This window comes from Neodiprion virginianus, chromosome 2, assembly GCF_021901495.1.
Source record: "Neodiprion virginianus isolate iyNeoVirg1 chromosome 2, iyNeoVirg1.1, whole genome shotgun sequence".
NCBI classification, from domain to species: Eukaryota; Metazoa; Arthropoda; class Insecta; order Hymenoptera; family Diprionidae; genus Neodiprion; species Neodiprion virginianus.
The window spans coordinates 11,196,708-11,211,316 of NC_060878.1; the positions used below are offsets into that span (position 1 = coordinate 11,196,708).

The 14,609-nt window shown below is 36.7% G+C and overlaps 1 protein-coding gene across 1 annotated transcript; it reads right to left on the minus strand.

Moving 5' to 3' along the window:
- Positions 1–12,760: 12,760 nt before the first annotated feature.
- On the minus strand, positions 12,761–13,611 carry LOC124297915 (uncharacterized). The gene is made up of 3 exons (XM_046749322.1): positions 13,476–13,611; positions 13,146–13,415; positions 12,761–13,068 (listed from the first exon to the last, which is right to left on the minus strand). Exons 1-3 carry the CDS (start codon positions 13,561–13,563, stop codon positions 12,908–12,910), a joined length of 519 nt encoding a protein of 172 aa, XP_046605278.1. The 5' UTR covers positions 13,564–13,611; the 3' UTR covers positions 12,761–12,907.
- Positions 13,612–14,609: the final 998 nt, after the last annotated feature.

A 14,609-nucleotide genomic window follows, 5' to 3' on the forward strand; every position in this document is an offset into this window, starting at 1 on the left:
TCGGCAGAACCAAAAACAGGCTACAAACGAAATTCAGAGAATTCAAAATATGAGTGAGGGGCCGTTCAAGTATTACGTAAGCAGATTTATTGCAATTATTTACCCCCCCCATCCCCCTTGTCAGCAAAAGTAAGCAAAGCTCTTACCCCCTCCCCCCATGCTTACGTAAACATTTGTCAATTAATGTATTGTTTTTTTAATTTTATAATGTTATAATTATAATTTGAAAAATAAGAAAATAGATTTAGGATAGAGATTATATTTTACTGAAACGGTATTCAACATAGAGTAAAGGACAAAAATATTATATCTTACTAACATAACAAACTTATTTTAAATTTTTGGTACATATATTAAATTCAAATTAACAGTCTTCAGTCCATGAAACCCGAATCCATGATTCTAAGTTTTCGATGACATTGGATTGCTTCGATTGCTGCTCAGTGTTGTGAGTCTGCTCGCTTTCATCCGATTTTGGAATGTCTACGTCATTCTCATCGAGCCATTCAACATCATGGTGCTCTAAATTTTGAATAATGCACATCAGTTCATTAGCACGACGAGCAGCGACTCTTACAGGTCTAACTTTCCTATCAGTGTGCGTGTTTACTTTCTTATGGATCTTTTCGATGTGACGATTTAGTGACTTGACGGAAGCATGATAAAGACCACACGTTTTGCATGTTCGACTTGATAGCCTCAATTGTACCGTCGGACAAAAATAATCGTATGGCATTTGCAGGAAATCTTTGAGTGAAGCACTTAAGCGTAGAGCTAAATTGACTGGAAGATTAAGAAATTGCCCTCCTTCATCTAAAACCAAGTCATCAACTGTTTGTTTTACTTTTACAGGTGGTGGAAGAAACCTGTTGTCTAGTAATCTAAATAGTCCACTTCTTGGACGACAGCATTCTGTATTTCTACATTTTACAATTTGGAGCAAGTATTGGCTTTCACGCACATGTTCTGAATACCATTTAATGTCTGGAAAATCAGGAAGATCTTGTTCACCTGCCCCAACATATTTTGCATTAACATTATAGCCATCAATTTCCATTGAACTCCATACTTCAGCTAATACTTTTCCTGCAAATTCGAAATTAGATCTTTCTAAATGTTCATCAATTGTAACACCACGTTCATCCAAATGAGACTCAAAATGGTCATGAGGCAATATTAAACCAGCCAGTTCCCGACTAAGAGGAGCCATTCTGCGCTCTACTCTGTTATACGCACTTCTTCCGGGAGCATTGGTAGCTAAAAACAATGCATCGAGATCATGTCGCTTAAAGTGTTGTATAGCAAACCCTATGACTTTTTGATAACGCGGATTTTCATCTGGCCCTCCATCAACCGTCATGATTACCACTGGTTTTACTAGTCCATGGTCAGTTTTAGCTAATGGTCGAAACTCTTCAAGTTCGAGAAGCGTCTCGAAATCCTGAGCATGAGTATTAGCAGTAGATGAACTATGCTTTCCACTTCGAATAGCGATGTATGTTGGTCCAGAATATCCAACGGCTTGCGGTTGTCCTAGCATATTGGAAGTGATTTTGATACCAGCATAAACAGATGACATTAATTTATGACGCTCAGCGATTACCCAATCGTGATCAGGCAATTTGATTCTATATTCCATGTGCATTAGAAGAGGTGCTTGCTTATTTGCCGCAGTTACGCCAATAGGGACTCGAGCTTTATCATCTTGAGATATGAAAAATACTTGATCTGGTCCTAGTATGGATGCTATGTTCTCTAAATAATGGATTGATGTTTCAGCGAACTTGCTATCTAAGTGGCTCTTGTGGTGATTAGTTTGAGCCCGAATGAGCTTAACAGGGACTGTCGATACATGTCTTCGTCCCTCTGCAGAATTAGATTTTCTGGGAATCAAACGAAGATATGTCCCACTGCGACTAATGTCAAATCCCATTTTACGTAATTCTTGTGTGAGTTCATCAAGAGTTTTTACGCTGCGAATTGATTCCGTTCGTCTTCTATCATCTGCTACACTCCCAAATAAAGCTATATCCGCGATTGTTTTCAATAGTAAAGGTTGATTGCTTTCAAGATTAGGACGTCCCACTGAATCCCTCAGAGATAGTCTTTTTTTCATTTCTGGATTTTCATGACAAATATCTTCTAACTTTCTTTTCATACCATCCCTGTGTTTCTTCTGGGCAACTGCGTTTTGAACCTTCCTGTTTAAAGACTGTTTTGCTGTTTTTATTTCCTCGCGCAACTTAATGATCTGTTTATCAACTACAGCACGGATTGACATAGTATCTCTGGCAGAATACAAAGCATTCAAATTTTTTTCGAGTAGAGCAATCTTATTTTTCATAGCTTCCTGAGAAGGTTTTGGTCTCTGTTTATCTGTATTTTTATTAATTTCGCATTGCTGTTGTGATTCATTACCGGTTTTTATTTTATCTTCTTCCTGTTTTTTAATATTTGAAGCTGGCTGTGTAATTTGTGTTTTTTCTGCAGGTTTACAGGTTGCCTAAAAATAAAAACTTTCTATGGGTTCTGCTAAAGATTCTCTTATTAAGCTACATAAATACAAAGTATGGCAATAAATATGGTAAATACAAAACCCTATGGCTTTAAATCTAATATCTTTAAACGAGCAAATCGTTCCGGTCACAAAATACAGGGTGTTATAGTCTATTCAAGTAGGTATTTAAAAGAATATAAACAATCTTGATATGTCTTTTTATTGAAATATGCAATTATAAAATCAGATATCTGTAAAGATGCGTACAGACATCGCGAGGCTTGCGCCGCGAATGGTTCGTCTCGCATACATCAACCTGAGGCATGCTACGGCACATGTATACGTGCGAACCATTCGCGGCGCACGCCTCACGATGTTTGTACGCACCTTTATGTACTTACAGAAAAGCAATTTTTTAATATTGGTTGAGTTTTTAAATGAATTACAACAGATTTTACACAGTTTACAATTTTAAACCACATATTTCAATAAAAAGACATATAAAGATTGTTTACATTCTGTTAAATACCTATTTGAATAGAGTATAGTTTTCTGTAGGTATATATATATATATATATATGTATAAAACTGACATCCTGTATTTTGTGACCAATTGACGGAATCAATTATAAGAAATAAATCTATATAATGAATATTACCTCTATACTTTAAGATAGGCCATAATATTTTCTAATTAGCAAAGAGAAACTTTTTGGCGATTTCTAATATTTCTAGTAGGTACTCATAGGTACCTAAAATGATTTCGTCACTCACCTTAGAAAAAAAATGTAGTAAATTGGATTTATTCTTAGTCGCTGCTTGCAATTCTTCTTCGATTCTCTTAGATACAATAATATCTAGTTCCTTGTCGGATTTTGCTTGTAATTTATAATTTCGCCACACTTCGTTAACTAACTTTTGTACATTTTGTACTTTCGTACTTGTATGAGATTTTTTAAAACTTTCAAACAATTTTTGGTATAACTTGGATTTGTCTATTTGAAATGACATCTTATTTAAACATTAAACTTTGGATAATGGAATGAATGGTAACACAAATGTTAACTTGCTTTACTATGCTTACAATACGTCTACTCGCTATAGCAGCCAAACGAAACAATACACTGATAGAGGAAATTTAGACAAGTGAACAGCGCGCGGTAATTCCCTTACTCGGTTCTAAAGCGAGTAGGGGAATTACCGCGCACTGTTCACTAAATGTATGTATTACTTGCGGGAATCCCCGAAAATGCTTTTCGTTTTCAAGCAAAGACAATGTGTGGGTTGCCATTCGTGTAAAAAAGAAAATAACTACCGATGACGTAATCATCATCTAGACTCCCCTACCCCCCATGTCATCCAAAATAAGCAAAGCAAAGACCCCCCCGCCCCCCCATAGTGCTTACGTAATAATTGAACGGCCCCTTATTCGAAAGAAAGTTTTTTACATGCTTCCGGGTTTTCTAATCGAGATGGGCGAAATTCGCGATGAATTTTCTGCATTCGCAGAAGGCTTTCTCACAGAGCAGCTCTAATATCCTGAGGTTGGTTTAGTTTTTTTCTTAGGGATGATGAAAATATATCAAGAGTTCCCTAAGCTTGAATAATATTTCAAGGTTGTATCGGATATGCATATTCACTTTTATTCATCGATTACTAAAGATACAATTTGTTCGCTGTTTTGAAACTTAATCCTGTATATCAGGGGCCGTTCAATTATTACGTAAGCACTATGGGGGGGCGGGGGGGTCTTTGCTTTGCTTATTTTGGATGACATGGGGGGTAGGGGAGTCTAGATGATGATTACGTCATCGGTAGTTATTTTCTTTTTTACACGAATGGCAACCCACACATTGTCTTTGCTTGAAAACGAAAAGCATTTTCGGGGATTCCCGCAAGTAATACATACATTTAGTGAACAGTGCGCGGTAATTCCCCTACTCGCTTTAGAACCGAGTAAGGGAATTACCGCGCGCTGTTCACTTGTCTAAATTTCCTCTATCAGTGTATTGTTTCGTTTGGCTGCTATAGCGAGTAGACGTATTGTAAGCATAGTAAAGCAAGTTAACATTTGTGTTACCATTCATTCCATTATCCAAAGTTTAATGTTTAAATAAGATGTCATTTCAAATAGACAAATCCAAGTTATACCAAAAATTGTTTGAAAGTTTTAAAAAATCTCATACAAGTACGAAAGTACAAAATGTACAAAAGTTAGTTAACGAAGTGTGGCGAAATTATAAATTACAAGCAAAATCCGACAAGGAACTAGATATTATTGTATCTAAGAGAATCGAAGAAGAATTGCAAGCAGCGACTAAGAATAAATCCAATTTACTACATTTTTTTTCTAAGGTGAGTGACGAAATCATTTTAGGTACCTATGAGTACCTACTAGAAATATTAGAAATCGCCAAAAAGTTTCTCTTTGCTAATTAGAAAATATTATGGCCTATCTTAAAGTATAGAGGTAATATTCATTATATAGATTTATTTCTTATAATTGATTCCGTCAATTGGTCACAAAATACAGGATGTCAGTTTTATACATATATATATATATATATATACCTACAGAAAACTATACTCTATTCAAATAGGTATTTAACAGAATGTAAACAATCTTTATATGTCTTTTTATTGAAATATGTGGTTTAAAATTGTAAACTGTGTAAAATCTGTTGTAATTCATTTAAAAACTCAACCAATATTAAAAAATTGCTTTTCTGTAAGTACATAAAGGTGCGTACAAACATCGTGAGGCGTGCGCCGCGAATGGTTCGCACGTATACATGTGCCGTAGCATGCCTCAGGTTGATGTATGCGAGACGAACCATTCGCGGCGCAAGCCTCGCGATGTCTGTACGCATCTTTACAGATATCTGATTTTATAATTGCATATTTCAATAAAAAGACATATCAAGATTGTTTATATTCTTTTAAATACCTACTTGAATAGACTATAACACCCTGTATTTTGTGACCGGAACGATTTGCTCGTTTAAAGATATTAGATTTAAAGCCATAGGGTTTTGTATTTACCATATTTATTGCCATACTTTGTATTTATGTAGCTTAATAAGAGAATCTTTAGCAGAACCCATAGAAAGTTTTTATTTTTAGGCAACCTGTAAACCTGCAGAAAAAACACAAATTACACAGCCAGCTTCAAATATTAAAAAACAGGAAGAAGATAAAATAAAAACCGGTAATGAATCACAACAGCAATGCGAAATTAATAAAAATACAGATAAACAGAGACCAAAACCTTCTCAGGAAGCTATGAAAAATAAGATTGCTCTACTCGAAAAAAATTTGAATGCTTTGTATTCTGCCAGAGATACTATGTCAATCCGTGCTGTAGTTGATAAACAGATCATTAAGTTGCGCGAGGAAATAAAAACAGCAAAACAGTCTTTAAACAGGAAGGTTCAAAACGCAGTTGCCCAGAAGAAACACAGGGATGGTATGAAAAGAAAGTTAGAAGATATTTGTCATGAAAATCCAGAAATGAAAAAAAGACTATCTCTGAGGGATTCAGTGGGACGTCCTAATCTTGAAAGCAATCAACCTTTACTATTGAAAACAATCGCGGATATAGCTTTATTTGGGAGTGTAGCAGATGATAGAAGACGAACGGAATCAATTCGCAGCGTAAAAACTCTTGATGAACTCACACAAGAATTACGTAAAATGGGATTTGACATTAGTCGCAGTGGGACATATCTTCGTTTGATTCCCAGAAAATCTAATTCTGCAGAGGGACGAAGACATGTATCGACAGTCCCTGTTAAGCTCATTCGGGCTCAAACTAATCACCACAAGAGCCACTTAGATAGCAAGTTCGCTGAAACATCAATCCATTATTTAGAGAACATAGCATCCATACTAGGACCAGATCAAGTATTTTTCATATCTCAAGATGATAAAGCTCGAGTCCCTATTGGCGTAACTGCGGCAAATAAGCAAGCACCTCTTCTAATGCACATGGAATATAGAATCAAATTGCCTGATCACGATTGGGTAATCGCTGAGCGTCATAAATTAATGTCATCTGTTTATGCTGGTATCAAAATCACTTCCAATATGCTAGGACAACCGCAAGCCGTTGGATATTCTGGACCAACATACATCGCTATTCGAAGTGGAAAGCATAGTTCATCTACTGCTAATACTCATGCTCAGGATTTCGAGACGCTTCTCGAACTTGAAGAGTTTCGACCATTAGCTAAAACTGACCATGGACTAGTAAAACCAGTGGTAATCATGACGGTTGATGGAGGGCCAGATGAAAATCCGCGTTATCAAAAAGTCATAGGGTTTGCTATACAACACTTTAAGCGACATGATCTCGATGCATTGTTTTTAGCTACCAATGCTCCCGGAAGAAGTGCGTATAACAGAGTAGAGCGCAGAATGGCTCCTCTTAGTCGGGAACTGGCTGGTTTAATATTGCCTCATGACCATTTTGAGTCTCATTTGGATGAACGTGGTGTTACAATTGATGAACATTTAGAAAGATCTAATTTCGAATTTGCAGGAAAAGTATTAGCTGAAGTATGGAGTTCAATGGAAATTGATGGCTATAATGTTAATGCAAAATATGTTGGGGCAGGTGAACAAGATCTTCCTGATTTTCCAGACATTAAATGGTATTCAGAACATGTGCGTGAAAGCCAATACTTGCTCCAAATTGTAAAATGTAGAAATACAGAATGCTGTCGTCCAAGAAGTGGACTATTTAGATTACTAGACAACAGGTTTCTTCCACCACCTGTAAAAGTAAAACAAACAGTTGATGACTTGGTTTTAGATGAAGGAGGGCAATTTCTTAATCTTCCAGTCAATTTAGCTCTACGCTTAAGTGCTTCACTCAAAGATTTCCTGCAAATGCCATACGATTATTTTTGTCCGACGGTACAATTGAGGCTATCAAGTCGAACATGCAAAACGTGTGGTCTTTATCATGCTTCCGTCAAGTCACTAAATCGTCACATCGAAAAGATCCATAAGAAAGTAAACACGCACACTGATAGGAAAGTTAGACCTGTAAGAGTCGCTGCTCGTCGTGCTAATGAACTGATGTGCATTATTCAAAATTTAGAGCACCATGATGTTGAATGGCTCGATGAGAATGACGTAGACATTCCAAAATCGGATGAAAGCGAGCAGACTCACAACACTGAGCAGCAATCGAAGCAATCCAATGTCATCGAAAACTTAGAATCATGGATTCGGGTTTCATGGACTGAAGACTGTTAATTTGAATTTAATATATGTACCAAAAATTTAAAATAAGTTTGTTATGTTAGTAAGATATAATATTTTTGTCCTTTACTCTATGTTGAATACCGTTTCAGTAAAATATAATCTCTATCCTAAATCTATTTTCTTATTTTTCAAATTATAATTATAACATTATAAAATTAAAAAAACAATACATTAATTGACAAATGTTTACGTAAGCATGGGGGGAGGGGGTAAGAGCTTTGCTTACTTTTGCTGACAAGGGGGATGGGGGGGGTAAATAATTGCAATAAATCTGCTTACGTAATACTTGAACGGCCCCTAAAACTTCAATCAAAATAAAATCAGAGATAATCAGAGTCGTTGATTTTTTTTTTTTTTTTTCTATTCGCAAACAAATTTTTTAAATTTACAATTATTCGTCATAAAATAGTCGCGAGTCTGTTCAAAATTTTGATAAAAAAAAACAAGAATGATACTTGTATAGAAATAAAAAAAAAAAAAAAAAAAAAAACCAATATAAAATACGTTTCCACCGCAAATCGACAAGTACGATAAAAATCGACCAATTGTCCGTTCCGCGTGACGTCAAGTGCCTGCGTATTTATCGATCGTTTGACGACACGACATTCGAATATTACAAGTGAAGAACTGGCTTCAGTTTTATGCATCGCGAAGTTCTCTGACGTGACACGTGTTCCCACGGGTCATTCAGCCCCAACCAGCCATCATGATTAATGGCCGATTCCTCGGGTCTGCTTGCTTTTTTGGGGACGCTAATCGCGAGAAAATCGCCACTTCCGGTCTTCCGAAAATCTTCTCTTTCAGCCTCAATATTCAGGATAACGAGCCGCGTAATTGACGGAACGAAGGACACGAGTTTTTGATACGAATCGTTATCCGCGAGTCGATTTCGAAGGGCGGGGTTGAAGTTCCGAATTTGAAAAGTTCCGAAAGCATCAAACTTCGAATTTTTTTATTGAGAAACTTGAAGCAAAGAAATCAAACTTTGACGAAACGTCAAAGCTTGGAACGGTACGAAACCTTACGCTCAAGGTTCCGAAAGGGCAAAGTTCCAAAAGTGCGAAAATGTTAAAATTCAAAAGTCTGAAGCATCGAAATACTGAATAATCGAAGGTTTTCAGTTCTGTGAATTTCTGGTCTGGTGAAATTTCATCGATTTGAGTTTTCTTTGTTTTGAATTTTCGATATTCTTACGTTCGGAGTTCTGGTCATTCTGATTTTTGGTTTTTCTGATTTTTTTTTACACTCACTCGTTGAGTAAACTACGCTGTATGAGTATATTTTAAATTTCGAAATTTTGATCCATCGTAACTTGGATTTTTGGAATTTTGAGCCGTCGGCTTTCCGATCATTCGATCGGCTTCGTTGTATCGTGAAAGTTGGATTTCTTCGCTTCAAGTTACGCCACCAACTAATTCGGAATTAGGTGCTTTCGGAGCTTTTTAAATTCAGAACTTCAACTTCCCGTCCCGGGAGAGTTCAGGGTCAAGACTTGGGTTGTAAGGGAAAACGAATTGCGGGATATGTCACGAATTGACCGTGGAAAGAGGGAAAAAGGGACAAAGAGGCGAAACGGAAGAACAAAAGTGGAGAGGAAAGAAAAGGATCAGAGAAATAGAGCCTGCCTCCAGCTGTTGTGTATCAAATATTCATTAAAACTACGGAGAACTCGGAGCTCGAGCTTCTTTCCCGATAATTGAACGACGGGCGGGGCTAAAAAGGAAGGAAGGGAAAAAGACTTTGAGGAAATGATCACCCGTCAAATGTAACCGTTCCCTGTGCGAAAAATAAAAAATTCACGATGATGAGAATTCGCGCAACGTTTGCATAAACGATATTCACCTTTTCTCACGTTGAAAATCTATCGTAGAAGAGAAATTTCAGGTCATTTTCAACCTTTTGCCAGCAACGAGATTCGGTATATTCTGCGCTTTTTAAAATAGAAACATTGATCGAACGGAGAAAATAATCTAGTCTGGGTTAAAAATAAGTGAAATTCGAACTTGTTGAGTTTGATTTTTTTGTCGACAATATTTTCTTAAATAACCCTTTCTGACGAGAAGAAGAATATTATTATTTCTTAGTTTTAACAATTTTCCGACGAGAGAACGTTTTTTTTTTCGTGAATTTAAAAACTACGAACAAAATTCCACTCAGGATATTATATTTGTGTAAAAGACTCATTTCCAAACATAATTTCCAGTGATTCGTAAAAGCTAGACAACTGATATGTTTTTCGTACATCGTAAAAAAAGGCAAAAAAAAAAAAGAAGAAAACAATTCAGACAGTAATCTAATATCACTGAAATTGTGAACAATCAATTGTCACAATTATTCGGAATTCGTGGCGATGCTCGAAAAGTCTGTTTTCCATGATCAGAATTGTTAATTCACCCTAAAACAATAATTTTGTCAGATTTCAAGAATATTTAACTGAATATTCAATTGAATTGAGCCGAATTAATTGATAATTGGATTTGAAATTCTCAAATTGTACATCGTTCCTTGAACAGCGCCCAATTATACTCTGATTAGCGTCAACTATCGCTTCTTTGATTACTTGCAATATTTCTTATCAGTTTTTATTTTCTTCTTTTTTTTTTTTAAACAAATAAATATAGCACAGTTAGACAAACCCTGATCTTTCTACAAAAAACGTTATAATCAAGGATCTGTCCAAATTTCATGTCATTCGGACGAATAGATTTTAGATTTCAATGACCACCGTTTAGAAAAACACAGTTTTTTTTTCATTAAAAATAAGTCCGTCATCGATTGATATTTTTCAATAAAAAAAAAAAAAAAAAAAAAAAATGCTGAAAATTCACAAAACCTTGTATTAACGGTATGTAAAAATCCGATCCGATAGTTTATTTAGATTTCACATCCGCCATATTGTATCCGCCATCTTGGATTTAGAAATTATCAGAGTCTAGCTTCAGATTCGTGATCTGCAACGGCCCCGAAAACATCCGAGTGACAAAGTTCAGGCCAAGATATTCAGTCAAAAAATGTGCGAGTGGAAGATTTTTTTGCAACGAATCGTTATGCTGGTGCCTTAACCTCACACTAAAATTGAAAAAAAAAAAAAGAAAATTATCACAACGCAAGACTAAGGTTATGTAAAGCTAGAAGAGAATCGCGCGCTTCGTTGATGCGAGATGTAAATATTATCAAGCCTTGCACAACAAGTGGAGCACCCCTCGCTAATCGATAACTGTTTAACCAAGTCGAGTGCTATCCATTTCACAGGTCGAGTCCTCGTCTCCTTTGAACTTCGAGATCGAGTAACCCAATCAGGGTACGCGGATGAGCAAACGGGGAGTCTTTGTCAAAAACGAAAAGGATCGTTACGCCGATTTTTTTTTTTTTTTTATGTACTTTTTTTCTCCACGTCTTCGGCGAGGGTCAAATCGAACGAGTTCCGTTCTTTCCCAGCCAAGAAATGTGAACAATACTAAATGCAATCATCAGCGATGGGAGAAACGATTCAATTAATGTCCGTCGCAAACGACCGTCAGAATGAGAGCAATAAAATATATATAATATAGGGTATTCCGTGCCGATTCAACCTCGTTTCAACTTCGTCATTTTTTTATTTCGTTGAAACTTTTTCAGACGATAGTAGCAAAGCTGAAAGCGCAATTATTTTCATTGATTTTTTTAAAGTAACACTTGACGAGTTGTGAATATTCTAACAGTTTCTTAGTCCCATCTTTTTTGAAATTATCGAACATTTCGTTTCGCGTTCCGATTATTTTTACTTCGTATTATCTTTTCTCGTATTTATCTAACACTTTGAAAATCTCGGATTCTTATAACGCGTGACTAATGCCAAAAGGGCGTATAAAAATTGTACGCCCTTTTGGCTTTTCAAAACCAAAAGGGCGTATAATTTTTTTTTTAGTGCCAATCGTTTTGTCAATATATTCTAAGCCTAAAAATGAAAAAAAAAATTTCGAAGCCAAAAGGGCGTATATCTCAAGTTATAAAGCCAAAAGGGCGTATTATTTTTTTGATAATAATTTCTAATTTATTCCTTACTCAATAATATGCAATTTTTATTCAAAATTTTGAAAAATCTTGATTTTTTTTATACGCCCTTTTGGCTTTAGGCCGGCAATTTCCTAAAGCCAAAAGGGCGTATATCTTGAGATACGCCCTTTTGGCGTTAGTACATCGAAAAATTTTTTTTTGCAGATCTTTACGTGTCGAGTGATTTTAAGTCGAATGGCAAAAAAAAATTTTTTTATACGCCCTTTTGGCATGGATCCCTATCTAACTGCTGTAGTACGCCCTTTTGGCATTAGTCACGCGATATGTTAATTTCGATGCAAGAACCTAACTTCCGGAGACTTAGGGGGAAATCTTGATATCTCTCAAATCTTTCTGAAACGCTGTTTCAATTCCAGTATTATAGATAATAGTTTTCTACAGATGTGAAAAATTTTCGGTAACACGGCAGAGAGCCGTATCGAATTGATCGTTGAAACTAATGACGTATTGAGAAACGGAGTCCGATGTTCACAAATTCGAGTCGTTTTAGAAGGTAGATTTTTTTTATTCGTCGTCGAGTGCAAAAATTTCGCCATTCGCGAATCAATGTTACTTTCACGTCGTTTCAAGTTTTTCCCGGAATGAATTAGTATTTGCAAATTTGCAGCTGTCTACGATGATCTATCTTGAATCTATCTGTTTTATGTTTCATTTCGGTTACCCGCTGTATGAATGTTAGTTTTGTACTCAGTTTGCATTTGGCACGCCAACGTTGATAGTTCTTCGAGATTCTTTCGGTGAAGGTCTTGTCGTGGTTTCGCAAACGGGGTCCCATCCACCATTTCCCATGGTTCTTGGAATTTCAGCTGCATTCGCAGAAGGCTATCTTACACAGCAGCTCTAATACCCTGAGGTTGGTTTAGTTTTTTTTTCAGGGATGATGAAAATATATCAAGAGTTCCCTAAGCTTGAATAATATTTCAAGGTTGTATCGGATACGCATATTCACTTTTATTTATCGATTACTAAAGATACAATTTGTTCGCTGTTTTGAAACTCAATCCTGTATATCACTCATATTTGGAATTCTCTGAATTTCGTTTGTAGCCTGTTTTTTGGCTTTGCCGAGTGGACGTTTATTGTCTAAACGCGCTTCTGAGGAATTGGAACTTCGCAGGCGTAATGAGATTTTAAAGTGTGGCAATCGCCATTTTGGAGTTCACCGTTATACGTAGAGATAGAGACGCAGTCATGAAATTCTGAAGGTTCACCCTGTTTCCATGGTAAGTCACTTAAGACTGATCCTGCATAAAGGGAAACAAAAAGCCGATTATTACCTACGAAATTAGTGCATGCCAGGATTTCGCGAAGCGACACTTACCGTCACGAAGACTGACCCACTTGTCGGATAGCCTGTAAACGCCTATGTGTACCTTCTTCGAATTTCGATTTACCAAGCTGTTGTAAATCTCTTGGTTGTCAGCCAGTGCCAAACGAGCACCTTCACTCTCGCACAGTCTTTTTGCCTCCATCCACGATACTAGCGTATCATTGTAGAGCTTGTAAGCTACACTGGAGTTGAGAATTGGCTCATAACCTTCCGGAAGAGACGTGATTCGGTTTTGCTCGGACGTCCGATCAGGAACCGTGACTATGAATGGAAACACACTCTTATATAACGCATTGCTATGTAAGAATGATCTTTTCTCACCTAAAACAAGCACCGAGATGGGTTTTGCCGAGCACGAAACTCCCAGAAAGAACAGGATAAAGACCAGCGTCTTGGACGGTCCAGCCATTGTTCCACCGAAAGTAGTCTTAGTCGAAACTGACCGTGTCAACTGTTGTCTGGAGCTCGCGATCGCTTCATTTATGTTACACAAACCGTCAGATAATCCCCTCCCATACTGCGACGCGACTTGAGCTTGCGTGGCGTATGTAAGTACAATTTTAATTCCGCGAAACCGTCATCTACGTCGTTATCACCTCGCACGTATTTAAGTACCTAGTATTTCACTTTAGCTAATCGGTAGAAGTACGATTTTTTCCCGGCAAACAACCGTTAGCGAAACGAAGCGCAAAATAGATCAGGAAAAAATAAAAGTCATGGAATTGCCGTGAATGAATTTGCTACTGATTCACATTCACAGCGCATCGTTGATCGAAATTTTTTCTTTCGTCTTGTCAGTTTCAACTGCCATTCGTGACATATTGTATCGCTGTTGCAGCTCCTCTGCTTTTTAAGATCAGGTCAACAGTCTTCAAGGGAAACGACAACGAAGCATAAAATTGGATAAATGAATTCGAAAAACTTGTTTTTCTTCATACATCGGCGTTGTGTATTTGTGTAATATTGTGTAATATTTGGTTCATCGAATTTTGTAAAATGTGCTTGATAGTCGGGTCAATGTCGGTAGGTCACTGATTCTACCGAATTTTTTCCTGCTATTACGCCGTTCTTATTGCAAAACTACGTGAATAATATGATAGCATTTTTTTCCTACTCCTGGAGTTCAGCGATGAAGAAACTATAATTCACGAACGATACCTACAGCTCACGTGGGGAAAATTTAACTGTCTTTCATTTTCCCCGAGGTTCAAAAGCTTGGAAATTAGTGGCGAATTAGACCGAACGAGAGTTCTTACAATTTTAATAGTACGTTCGTACTTCGATGCTGAAACGGATCGAAATCATTACCATTTTTGCCTTTGTTGAAAGAATTTTTTCTTAAACTGTTCCAACCCTGAAACGGTATTTGAAAATTTTTTCAAACTTTATCAACTGCTTATTCGTAAATATTGAGAACCGTTTCGAAACAAATCCTTTGTAAAATCACTTGAAATA

What these genes read in the sequence shown, in the direction of transcription:
- LOC124297915 (XM_046749322.1), bottom strand. Translation starts at nt 13,563, where the DNA reads ATGGCTGGACCGTCCAAGACGCTGGTCTTTATCCTGTTCTTTCTGGGA. An exon ending in CATCTCGGTGCTTGTTTTAG is followed by an intron (nt 13,416 to 13,475) that starts GTGAGAAAAGAT and finishes TTCCATTCATAG; the next exon opens with TCACGGTTCCTGATCGGACG. An exon ending in GTGGGTCAGTCTTCGTGACG is followed by an intron (nt 13,069 to 13,145) that starts GTAAGTGTCGCT and finishes CCCTTTATGCAG; the next exon opens with GATCAGTCTTAAGTGACTTA.